Below are 12,278 nucleotides of genomic sequence, written 5' to 3'. Positions count from 1 at the left end.
ACCAGACAGGTAAGAATGGCCTGGCAGAGAAGTTGCTTACAGAAGCAGAAACAAGGCTAAATAGGGTTCTCAAGAAGCCTATTCGGATGCCCATAAAGAGGGGAGATTCGAAGTGGGTCAGGTCAAATAGAGCCGTCTTTGAAAGCTGTCCAATCGGTCTAACCAATCCTCTAGTGGAAGAGTAATAATACGTTAATACAGGAGCAAGAAAGGGGCTGCCATTAGTTAGCTGCAAGGGATGAGAGAGGTCTTTTTCCGGGTAAGAGATGAATGAGGCCTTACGAGGGCTCTTTCCCCCTTAAAAGATTCATTCCTTCGTTACGGTGCCGTTCAGAGATGCTATCAGAGTAGGAAAGTTAGCCAAGCTATGGATTATTGGGGACAAATGGGGCAACTAAATCCCACAAGCTAAAACAAACAACAATCAATAAAATAGATAAACTCTTCCATTAAAGCCATCATGAAGTCCTTACCACATCCCCTAATCTGCTGGCAACAAAAACAATGCCAAAGCAAAAGCATTTTAAAGAGGATAACCAACACTTCTAACAAAAAGAAGATAACGAACAAATATATGGTGAACATGGACAAACATGTTGCAGGTCAACCTTCTCTAGCAACATAGATTAATACCTGCAAAACACAACAACCCGTTTTGACACGGGCACTAATCTCAGTAACAAGATTATATATCAAAAGGATAAGAGCTTGCTAAAATGCACTGACACAAAAAATGGAAATTAATGTTCTATTAAAATCGATTTTAAATCAAATCAGGATTGGCCCGAGATCATAAACTTCAGATCAAGGGGTTTAATCTATTAATAACCTCAAATGGAATCATTATTTAACACTATTAGCACATTATTCTCGCATATATTTACATGTCAAACTTGCTAGAAACAATAACAATGTATGTAACATGTGAACATGACACGACCTAACACGGTATATTGAGGACTTACTCTATGTGATTAGAGTTAAACCACTCCTTAAAACACATTACTCTATGTGATTAGCATTAAACCACTCCCTAAAACATCGTTTCATATCAAATCTTTGAAATGTTTCAGAAACTGAAATTTTTCATGCGACAGAACAACACAAACTCTCTCCTAAGAGTACATGTTGAAATCAGAGTCAAACATAAGAATACTACTTACCCCATTGTAAGGACTCCTTTGATGTGCTCTTGACCTACAAAATTAAAGAATAAGACAATGTCAATATGAAGATGCAGCAATCTGATTAAGTGAATTTATTATACGTTACAGCTAGCTATAGTAGTAGTATCAAGTGAGGCTGAAATGAGGAGTCGTATCATAATCTGTGTTATTATTATTATCTATGTAATAATAATGAAAATCTCCTATTACAGGACTTACCAAAGCTTCAAGAGATTTGCTGTTGGTTTCTCCTACAAATCACAAAAACAAAAGAGTCAAGGCACCAACTAGCGTCGGGTTGTGAGAGCTCACAGCAACAACCATTTTATCTGCATCTAGCATCATCAATGCACTACCAGGAGGGCTTGCAGATTCCGGGCAGATTCAGAAGCAGCATAATTTGCAGTAATAAAACAATAAAAAAATTAAGTAATTACAAATAAGCTACTTACAGATGCTTGGACTGATCTTTATAGGGCTAAAGCTGACTTTGGATCAGACGCAGTTACCTTATCTACTGATGAAATTCCTGACATTGACCCAGGATACGGTGGTGGTAGGTCAAGAACAATAGTGACAACTTCCAAGACAGTATGTTTCCCATCAGGACTAGCACCAACACCGCATGTCTATAAACAACATCAAGAACATTAAAGATAGTCTTTTTTCATTACCCTTTTCTTTTTATTCATAGATTAACAAAATTTCACCAAAAACATAGACACCATATTGAACAGACCATATAGCACTTCCTAAAATACTTTGGAGACCAAAATGGTAGAGACAACAAAATAAACACAGAGTAATTGAATATATGAAGATTTACAACCTAGAATCAATAACCTTACAAGCTGAGAAGAAACTTACTTTCCAAAGAAAATTGTAATACATCAGCATCAATCTTTCCTGGAACTTCGGTAGCAAAGATCCTTGCAATTCCAAGCAAAATGACAACCCTATCTGGAGTTACCTGACCAAACAATAAAGGTTTGGTGGCAAATTTAGATTTTATCTCAAAATATTATATGCATTGGAATAACAAATGAAAAGGCTCAACCCATTCGAAAAATACAGTATCCCCATGACGCTTTTTGCCGGAATCAAATGATGGCAAAACACACTTAGATCAGATCCCACCAAAAAGTGGTATGAATTAAAGCTATTATGAGACTTCGACATGTGGAATCAAACCCCTAAAATGGCAAGAGAATATAAGTTCCTCTTTTTTTATTATGACCAGAATTTGTAAAATACACAATTTTTTTTGCAATTCTACTGACCCATGTGAACTGTATTTCCTAGTTAATCAATTGAGTTCAATTTTAGTCCTTATAGGGTGATTTACATACCCCAATCACTTTGCAAAACAAAATTCAGATCTCACAGGAACAACACTAGTTTACTCATCACAAGCATCCATGCTGCATAATCTAACCATACATCATATATACTGGAGTTTTAACAATATGAACAAAACAATGTAAATCAGTTGGTCTCCTGCTTACATTCTTCAGTAGCGCTAAAACCACTTTCATAACCACTACTGTCACCTGATTCAACTATTCGCTTGTTTGTTTTCCAAGACACTCGAGGAAATCACCCGCTTTCTTTTCCAGTTCTGCAGTCCTGCAATTATTAAGAGCAAAGAAACGAAATTTTTTATCATCTAAAATGTGAAATATAAGCTCATATTTGTCCAAAACTAAATAAAGTTTTTGAAGAATAATAAACATCATGCGACATAATAATAAATTTGCTTGACCAAACAGTTGGCGAAACCGAACACACAAGGCGATGGATTTCGAGATGAAACCACTGGAGACGGAGAGGAAACGGCGCTGTGAAGGCAGACCAACAGTTCGACAGCGGATCAACAATTCGGAACAACGGAGAAAGAGGAGAGACCGGTCGAAAACTTAGAAGACTTTGTAAGGGACACTGCTGCCGGCGTTTCAACTAGAAGAAGAAGAAGAGAAGGTTAGGGTTGAGAGAAGGAGAAGGTTGTAAAATAAGATGGAAAAGTTAATATATGTATACGATTTATTAGGGTTAGACATTGGCTTTCATCGGTTAATGGGCTGCCTTATTAAATCAGGCCCAATCCAAACTAATATATATAGTCCTCTTTTTCTATTTATATTTATCTATTTCTCTTTAAATTTTTTACATGGCCTAATAATAATAATATGATAAAATAATAAGTCAAATAATTTTTAATCTTAAAACTAAAATTTGGAGCATTATATATAAATAGACCAGTAATATAAATCTAAATTTATAAATAGTAGAATTATGGTGTAAAAATGTTAAATTTTACAATTTTAAATTAAAAATGAATTCAAAGCTAATACTTTTTTAAGTTTAATATTCATTAATTACCTAAGAAAATATATATAATTAAAAAACTATAAGTATTATTACTATTGTTGAATGGATTGAAAAATATATTACAGATATATAGTCAATTTCACCTAACCAAGCATTAGAATTAATATTTCAAACTCTTATCTCCTAATATATATTTCATTTTTTTCTAATTCAATTTTGTTAATTTATGATATATTTGTGCTTAAATCTTACTTGAGATTATCTATTTCATAATAAAACAATATAAAGTTTTCTAGTAATCTTAGAATTTAAGCACAAATATATCATAAATTAATTCTAAGCTAATTAATTTATGATATATTAAGCTATTTCATAATAAAACAATATAAAGTTTTTATCATTATCATATATTCCTTTTATGTTTTTTCATATACTTAAGATAATTTCGATAAATAAAAGTTATTAAACACCTCAAGAAAAAAATAAATTCAAATAGAGATCTTATTTTAATAAATCTATCTATAACTAAAATAAAGCTAAAGATTTCAGTTAGAATAATAGGATTTTTGGTATAAAAAATTTGAAATATATTATTCTGACGGAATTCCGTCAGTAATTCCGTCAGAACATGTTGACGGAATAACATTCCGTCAACAATTCCGTCAATCATTGTTGACGGAATATTTTCCGTCAAACTATAATGTCAGAACCAATGGCGGGAATGTTCCCGCCAGAATATGTTGATGGAATTTTAATTCCGTCAAAAAATCCATCAAACGTATTTACGGAAGACATACGACGAAATTCCGTCAAAATTTACTGACGGAATCATTTCCGTCAAAAACTTCCGTCAGTAATCTGACATTTTCTAGTAGTGAATATACTTACTTTTTTTTTTTGTAGACAAAGAAGAAAAAACAAAACAAAGCAAAACTTAACCAGGGATCAGCCTAGGAAAGCTGACCCCAACCCTATCTTCAAGAAGAATGGAAGAAAGAAAAGAAGGAGGACTAGAAAGAATGGTAACTCCCAGCATCCTCTCATGCCCAGCAGCAGCCAGACGGTCAGCAATACGGTTTTGCTCTCTGTAGATATGTCTGAACTCAACAGACTCAAAGACGGAGACAAGCCTCCTAATGGCTTTAGTGAGGTTTTGGCTATTAAAACAAATAGCATGAATATCGGAGATCATATCAATGGCCTCCTTATTGTCAGACTCCACAGAGAGCCTCTTGACACCCAGACTCTTGGCAAGCTTAATACCAGAGAGGATACCCCACAGCTCCGCCGAGAAGGACTAGCCCATACCCAGGTTATGAGAGAAACCAGACAGCCAGGCTCCCCCTCCATCCCTCAAAACCCCTCCAGCCGCGATTCTCCCACTACTAAGACAGGAACTATCCGTATTAAGCTTAACCACCCCTTCGTTAGGCCTAACCCAACCTACAAGATGAACCTCTTTCTCCTGAGTAGCACTGGTCAGGGAATCCCCTTTAAAACTGTCAATAACTGAAGAGAGCTTCCTCGAGAAAAACTCAGATAAATTATGAACATACACCTCCCTCTCACCAAAGATTTCCTCATTCCTCCACTTCCAGATTTGGTAGCAGATAATAGCAAAGATAATATCCCCATGCTCCAAATTGGCCAGAAGCTTCCCACTCACCCCAAAGTGGAACCAATCATTCTCAGGATGGGCAAGGAAGGAAGGAAGAATATGAGGAGGAAGAACTTTTTTCCAAACCTCCATACTTTTCGAACAATCCCTGAGCGCATGGCAAAGGGACTCAATATGGCCAGTACACCTACTACAGGCACCTGAGACCGCCAGATACCTTCTGTGTCTGTCAGCATTGGTCAGCAATCTGTCCTTTACTCCCAGCCAAAGGAAACTCCTAATTCTATAAGGGATCTTCATGGCCCAAATGGATTTCCAAGAAATGGAGGGATGAACAGACCCATTACAGGAGAAGGCTTCAAAAGCAGACTTACAAGAATAAATACCATTATTGGAAAGAGCCCAACAATGTTTATCCATGTCTTCCTCATGAGTGCTTATCTTGACTCCCCTGATTTTAAGGAGAGTATCAAGGCTAAAGAAGGACTCAAACATAGGCCACCTCCAGTCCCCATCAGCGTCAACCACGTCAGCAATCCTCCAATTATGGATACTAGCAGGCGGGGGGGAGCTACAGACTTCCATAAGAGGTCTATCCCCAATCCAGGTGTCAAACCAAAAGCTAATGGATTTACCATTCCCCACATCCAGACCAACGCCTGAGCAGAACTCGGCAAAGACAGCGCTAAGACCTTTCCAAGTAAAAGAGCAATTAACTACTCTATCTTTCGGACCTCCAAAGATTTTATCCTTTCTGTATTTACCACAGAGCAAACGCACCCAAAGAGAATCGGGGCACTGCCACATACGCCAGAGGAGCTTCATCAATAAGACTTTATTATTATCCTTAGCCTGTCTAATACCGAGACCACCCATGGTCTTAGACTGGCACACCTCCTTCCAGGGAACCAGGTGGATCTTCCTACCTTCTCCAGACTCTCCCCATAGGAAGCGACGATTAATCTTGTCCAGGTCATTGAGAACCGGCTCGGGCAACTTACAGGCTTGCATGATATGGTTAGGAGCCGCACAATTGACAGATTGAACTAAGGTAAGGCCGCCAGCAAAGGAGAGAGAATTGGCTTTCCAACTCGCACATAACCCATTAGTTCTATCCAGAATCTCTTTAAAGGAAGCTTTGGACACTCTATCACTGTGGAGCGGAACCCCCAAATACTTTCCTAAGGAGTGAGTAAGGGGAATGCCAGACAAATCACTAAGCCTTTTGCAAACACTCCTATCCATATTCTTAGAACAGAGCATTCGAGACTTATGGATGTTAATCTTCTGGCCCGAGGCAGCACAGAAACTATCAAGGATATTCATGATAACACCAATTTGCTCCTCATTCCCTTCCACAAAAAGCATCACATCGTCTGCAAAAAACAAATGGGAAATAGGAGGGCAAAACTTATTAATAGACACAGGATGGAGGGTTCCATTAGCCACTGCTTCTTGAATAAGGAGGGTCAGCCTCTCCATAGCTATCACAAAGAGAAAAGGGCTCATAGGATCCCTTTGCCGAATACCCCTAGAAGGAGAGAACTCCTCCGACATATCCCCATTAATCAGGACCTGGAAGACAGGGGAAGAGATACAATCTTCAATCAGCCTTCTCCAGTTCTCAGGAATGCCAACTCTAATTAAGCTATCCATAAGAAAGCTCCAATTTAGGCGATCATAAGCTTTCTCCAGGTCAAGCTTAAGAGCCACAATCCCTTTCTTACCTTTCCTCACTTTCATAGAATGAACCATCTCCTGGGCGATTACCACATTATCCATCATTTGCCTGCCAGGAACAAAGCTACCCTGGTTCTGGCTAATTATCCCTGGAAGGATAATCCGGAGTCTATTGGCTATAATCTTAGTAACAGCTTTATACATAACATTACAAAGACTGATTGGCCGCATTTGCAAAAAAGAAGAAGGTTTCTCAACTTTAGGGATCAGAACGAGGAGGGTTTTATTCACTAGACTGATGTCAATGGAACCCCCAAACACCCCAAGGATAAAGTTGTAAACGCCATCCTTGACCGTATCCCAGTGTTTATGGTAAAAACTTACAGGAATACCATCGATCCCCGGAGCTTTAGTAGCTCCAATACTAGAGAAGGCGAGATCGATCTCTTTAATGCTAATAGGCCGAAAAGCTTCTTCCCTAACATCCTCCTCTAATCTAGGAAAGGAAATCCTAGAATGAGCTCTACTCAGATCCACCTCACCAGCTTCAAAGAGGTTCTTATAGAACTCGAGAGCAAGGCGGCGAATAATTTCCTCCTCATAAATCCAATCACCATTGGAGTCTTTAATAGCGTCGATTCGATTCCTCTTCCTCCTGATGATAGTAGAAAGATGGAAAAATCTAGTATTACGGTCGCCATCCTTAATCCAAGCTTTTCTAGACTTCTGGAACCAGAGGAGCTCCTCCTATCTGAGCACCGCTTCCAATTCATTCTGGAGAGCTCTAAGCTGACAGCTCAGGCTATGGTCGAAACGAGCCTCCAAACAACGCTGAATCCCTTCCATCCTACTCAACAGTTTATTCTTCCTTCGGATAATATGGCCAAAGATGTTTTTATTCCATCTTTCCACCTCCCTTTTGAACTCCTCCGCTGCCAGAAGAACATCAGAATGGGGTTGCCAATTATCTTTAACAAAGTTTCCAAACCCAGGATGGGCATCCCAAGCCACGAGGTACCTAAAAGGTCTATTCCCTTTCATCTTATTACTCTTAACCATTCTAACCAGGATAGGACAGTGGTCAGAGTGCCGGAAAGGAAGATTCAGCACGTACAAATCAGGAAATCTGTAGAGGGCGGCCACATTCACATAAGCTTTATCCAGTCTAACAAACACACTATTCCTTCTCCATGTGAATTTATGGCCCGCGGCACCCAAATCAGACAGCCCACAAAGATCCATATTCTGCTTATGATTAAGGCACCGGTTAACATAATGATTCCCCCCCCCCTTTTTGATCACTCATGAGGCCAATATCATTAAAGTCACCAGCAACAATCCAAGCCTCCACCATGCTAGTACAAATAGAATACAAAAGCTCCCATAGACGTTTCCGGTTAGAAAGAACCGGGTCAACATAAACAAAAGTCACATAGAAAGGGTTATTACCTGGATAACAAACCTTACTATGGATGCATTGTTTATCCAGATTAATAATATCAATTCTAATCCGATTTGGCTTCCAAAAAAGCCAAATCCCCCCAGCCCGACCAGTAGCCTCTGATCTGATACAACTCCAAGACTTAAATTTACTAACCACCTCATCAGCCTTGACTCCACTAACCTTGGTTTCGAGGAGGGCAAAACAAGAGGGATTAAACTGCTTGATTAGATCGTTTACATGAATGCGAGTAGCCTTACTAGCCGCACCCCTAACATTCCAAACGCAAAAATCCATCAGAAAAGAGGAAACTGATCAAGGCCCAACCTTAAGCAAGGTATTTATTAGGGCCTCCTGAGAGCCTAGAGGAGGAACCCGCGGGTCCCCTCTTATCCCAAGACCCCACAGAATTCTGGCTCTTCTTGGGTTTAACTTTAGGTTTCTTCAATTTCAACTTGTTAACACCCATTGCTTTCAAAGGAGGACCATCCACAGGGGATTTAGAATTATTGACTTCACTGGTTGATACTCCACCCCTAGGGCCAATGACTAGGGAATTTACCTTAGTAGTAGCATTAGGATCAAACAAATGATTGATAGAGTCACCCAAGACGGAGTCTTGCTCAGCAGATTCCAGGCCCGGCACATTTAACTCCAAACGCTCCTTAGATAAAGCGTTATCCTGACTTACATCCAGGGCCAGCGCACCAAATCTCGACCCAGAACCGGAAGTAGAAGCAACCTCACCACTGGTCCTGGAATCAGGGGACCTAACCTTGATTTCAGGATTAATCTGCAAAGCATACACCTTCTTACTAACGTCAGAGCTCTGGTTACGAGCAGGAGCAACCTGAGGCTTTCGTCTAACCGTCCTTTTGGCCAGCATCCAAGGGCCAAAATTCTTTTCATCCATCTGAGGCTCAGCTCTACCTATGATAGGTTCCACCATCTCATCAACCGCCTTCCATTTCCTAGGGCATCCCTCAACGGTATGACCAAACAAGCCGCATTCAAAACAAATATTATGGATCCCTTCATATTCAATATGAAAAACTTTATTATGGATGTTGAATTTGGACAGAAGTGGCTTAGCCAAATCAATATCAATACAGACCCTGCTTGCCTCTCTCTGCCCCAACAGTGGTTTTATCAACATGGTGGACTTTTCCAACTAGACCACCAATTTTATTTAGGAATCTTTCATTATAATATTCTAAGGGAAGACCTGGGAATCTAACCCATGTTAGGATCCTATTAACCGAACAGTCATGAGGGTCAAAGTTTGGGACCCAAGGTCTCAAGGCCAACACATGATTGGAAATAATATAGGGGCCACCGTTGATAATCCTATTATAATCCTCAGCCTTAGTGAATTTGACGACATAATAGTCATTCTCCAGGTCAGTAATGGTGACCTTCCCTTTACCTGCCCATTGGGCCTGAATCCTCTGAGCAAAATATTTAAAGCTTATTCTTTTTCCAAGAACAGTGACAATTAGAGACAGCTTCCATTTTGATCTTAAGACACGTTTGTCTTCAGAAGACAGACGGATCTTCGAACAAAGAGGGTCATCTTGCACCCCTTCTTCCTCAGTATCCGAGTCAGAAAACTCAACCTCAGAAACATCCTCTCTACTGACATCTTCCACCATGGGGTCCTCCTTAATCACCCCTAAAACTTTGTCTCTCCAGGATGACTTCCCAGGACTAACCCTATCAGTAGGATTAACCCCGGAGGCCATCGAATCCACCGGATTCCCTCCTTCTTTCCCAATCTCCCCACAACCTAATTCAGATATTCTTACGGACTGCCCGGCATGCGCGGCCTGTGCGGCCAGCGCGGCCTGCGCGGCCTGCGCGTCCAGCGCTACCAGCGCTGCCAGCGCAGCCTGCGCGTCCATAGTGGCATGCGCTAATTTTGCTGCCATAGAGGCAGCGCTCCCTTCTTCCACACTCACACCAAATCCCTTCCCACCAGTTCCAGCCGCAGCAGGGGGAACCTGCGCGCCAAGGCTGGGTTGCCTCACCACCACACTCCTAGAATCGGATCCGAAAGCAAGGCCCCCCGCAACAGGAGCAAGGCCACCGAAGGATAACGCACCGCACAGCCCTCCATCCCCAACACCAAACGCCGAAGACTAGGAGGGCCGCTCCCGACCCCGCTCCAACCCGACGTCTCCCGCACCCACCAAGCGCCCCGCCGGATCCGTCACTCCGCCCCCATCACAAGCCGCACGGTTCCGCTCCTGCGACCTTTCCCTCACACGATCGCCGCTCCTCCGCCTTTCACGCGGTAGATCCGACAAGCAGCCATCCCCAACCTCCAGGCCACCATCCCGCGGACCCACCATACTCCTAGCACAGACCTCCCTTGATCCGTTCGCCAACGGATCCTCCTCCAGCGCATTCCCCTCCGCCAGATCCAGCAAGATCCGCGTGGCTCCGCCGCCCACAACCTCTATCCCTGCAGCCGCCTTCATCGAAATAGGTTTAGTCATAGAGAGAGAGAGAGAGAGAGAGAGAGAGAGAGAGAGAGAGAGAGAGAGAGAGAGAGAGAGAGAGAGAGAGAGAGAGAGAGAGAGAGGTATTGTCAACTCTATTGTTCAGACACTGTCTTTTTGTATCGTATATCACAATATACTTACTAATTAACATTAGGAACATTATCATTAATTATATATATATTCACATAATTAATAATCTATAATTCTAATCAAATTATAATTATATTTCCTAATAGAATTATAATCATGTTGTTTGTACTTCTTTCTTGATATGGAGGTGCAGTGTGAGTGTGAAAAGTCAACGTTGATCTTCATTGATTCTACTTGATTATTGTCTTCCGGTAGAATCAGCCTTCTAGGCTTGAGATAAGCTTCTGGATTCTTCCAGCTGTTGGGCCAGAATCAAGCCTCGGGCTTTTAGTCAATCTTAAGTCCTTTTCTTGATTTCTTTTCTTTCTTTTATTTAATCAAACACACTTAACAAACCATTAATCAAATTAAATCAACATTTAATTTCTATACTTAAACTATTTATAGAATTTTCATTTCCTTATAATATTTTTGTCAGAATCAAAATTTAGTTTGGAAATTGTGTTTCAACAACCAGGTCAAAGTGGCAACACACCGAAGCAAAGAAAAGACTCTTTATGCGAAAACAAAGCCGACACGACGTGTGGATCTGTTAGAAAGTTTCTGCTTCTCATTTAATTGATTGACACGCCGTGTCACTATTCCGACACGACGTGTCAGCCTCTTTAAAAAGTCTTGCAAATCAGACTTGCCCTCACTCCATCTTCATTTTAACTACAACTTTGTCACCCATTATTTACAACATGTCACCACCCTATTTACAACCATATCAGTCCATTTACCCTTGCCCCATTTTACCCTTAACCTTACCTGCTCAATTATTTATGTAATTTGGCTTTTATGTAATTTATCAATTAGGTTTAGAGACGATATAAATTCATCTATTTCTTTGTAAGAAGCAATTTTTCATTAATAAAAAATATATATCTCTTTGAAAGCTTTTGTTAAAAGTTTATACCTTAAACAATAGGTATTTCACCATTCCCACGGATTTAGTCCGTGAATATCGGGATTAATTCCTTCTAGCTTAGTTCGAGAAGAAACTTTTTTATTAATTTACGATTAAAACTAACTCACTCGTCATTAATGCATTTCACATAATCCCTTATTCATATATTTATATATATATATGCACCTTTTATATGTATTTACACTGTTAGTACTTTCTGGTTTAATGAGTCTTAACCTTTCAACTCATTGAACTATTCACCAAACTCAACGTTCACATATTTGTTTGGTTTGGAAACTTGGGCTTCCGAACCTTGTCTCTGCACAGTATCTCGCGGGAGTAAACACATATTTACAGTTTTCCTAAGGCCTAATACATAAATAATCCCTGAACTTGTTCAAATATTGCAACTGCCCTCTAACTTTCAATTGTAACAAGTTATCCCTCAAACTTGTCAATTTGTAAAACATAACTCCTTAAACTTTTCTAATTGTAAAACAGA

The 12,278-nt window shown here is 40.2% G+C and overlaps 1 protein-coding gene across 10 annotated transcripts; it reads right to left on the bottom strand.

The window, feature by feature from the left end:
• Positions 1 to 424: 424 nt before the first annotated feature.
• LOC136220830 (uncharacterized) lies at positions 425 to 3,163 on the bottom strand. Of its 10 annotated transcripts, none has more exons than XM_066008650.1 (7): positions 2,929 to 3,163; positions 2,672 to 2,792; positions 2,034 to 2,126; positions 1,676 to 1,795; positions 1,386 to 1,417; positions 1,164 to 1,197; positions 425 to 633 (listed from the first exon to the last, which is right to left on the bottom strand). In XM_066008650.1, exons 2-7 carry the CDS (start codon positions 2,699 to 2,701, stop codon positions 604 to 606), a joined length of 339 nt encoding a protein of 112 aa, XP_065864722.1. In that variant the 5' UTR covers positions 2,702 to 2,792; positions 2,929 to 3,163; the 3' UTR covers positions 425 to 603. The 10 variants fall into 10 exon arrangements, 5 of the variants coding, with proteins under 5 accessions (XP_065864722.1, XP_065864730.1, XP_065864745.1 ...); XM_066008658.1 differs by having other exon boundaries at positions 2,955 to 3,163; XM_066008673.1 differs by having other exon boundaries at positions 2,034 to 2,136; positions 2,955 to 2,970.
• Between the last annotated feature and the right edge of the window lie 9,115 nt (positions 3,164 to 12,278).

Source organism: Euphorbia lathyris, chromosome 1 (assembly GCF_963576675.1).
Source record: "Euphorbia lathyris chromosome 1, ddEupLath1.1, whole genome shotgun sequence".
NCBI classification, from domain to species: Eukaryota; Viridiplantae; Streptophyta; class Magnoliopsida; order Malpighiales; family Euphorbiaceae; genus Euphorbia; species Euphorbia lathyris.
Note: the sequence above shows the minus strand (reverse complement) of the source record. Positions and strands in the feature narration are given on the sequence as shown.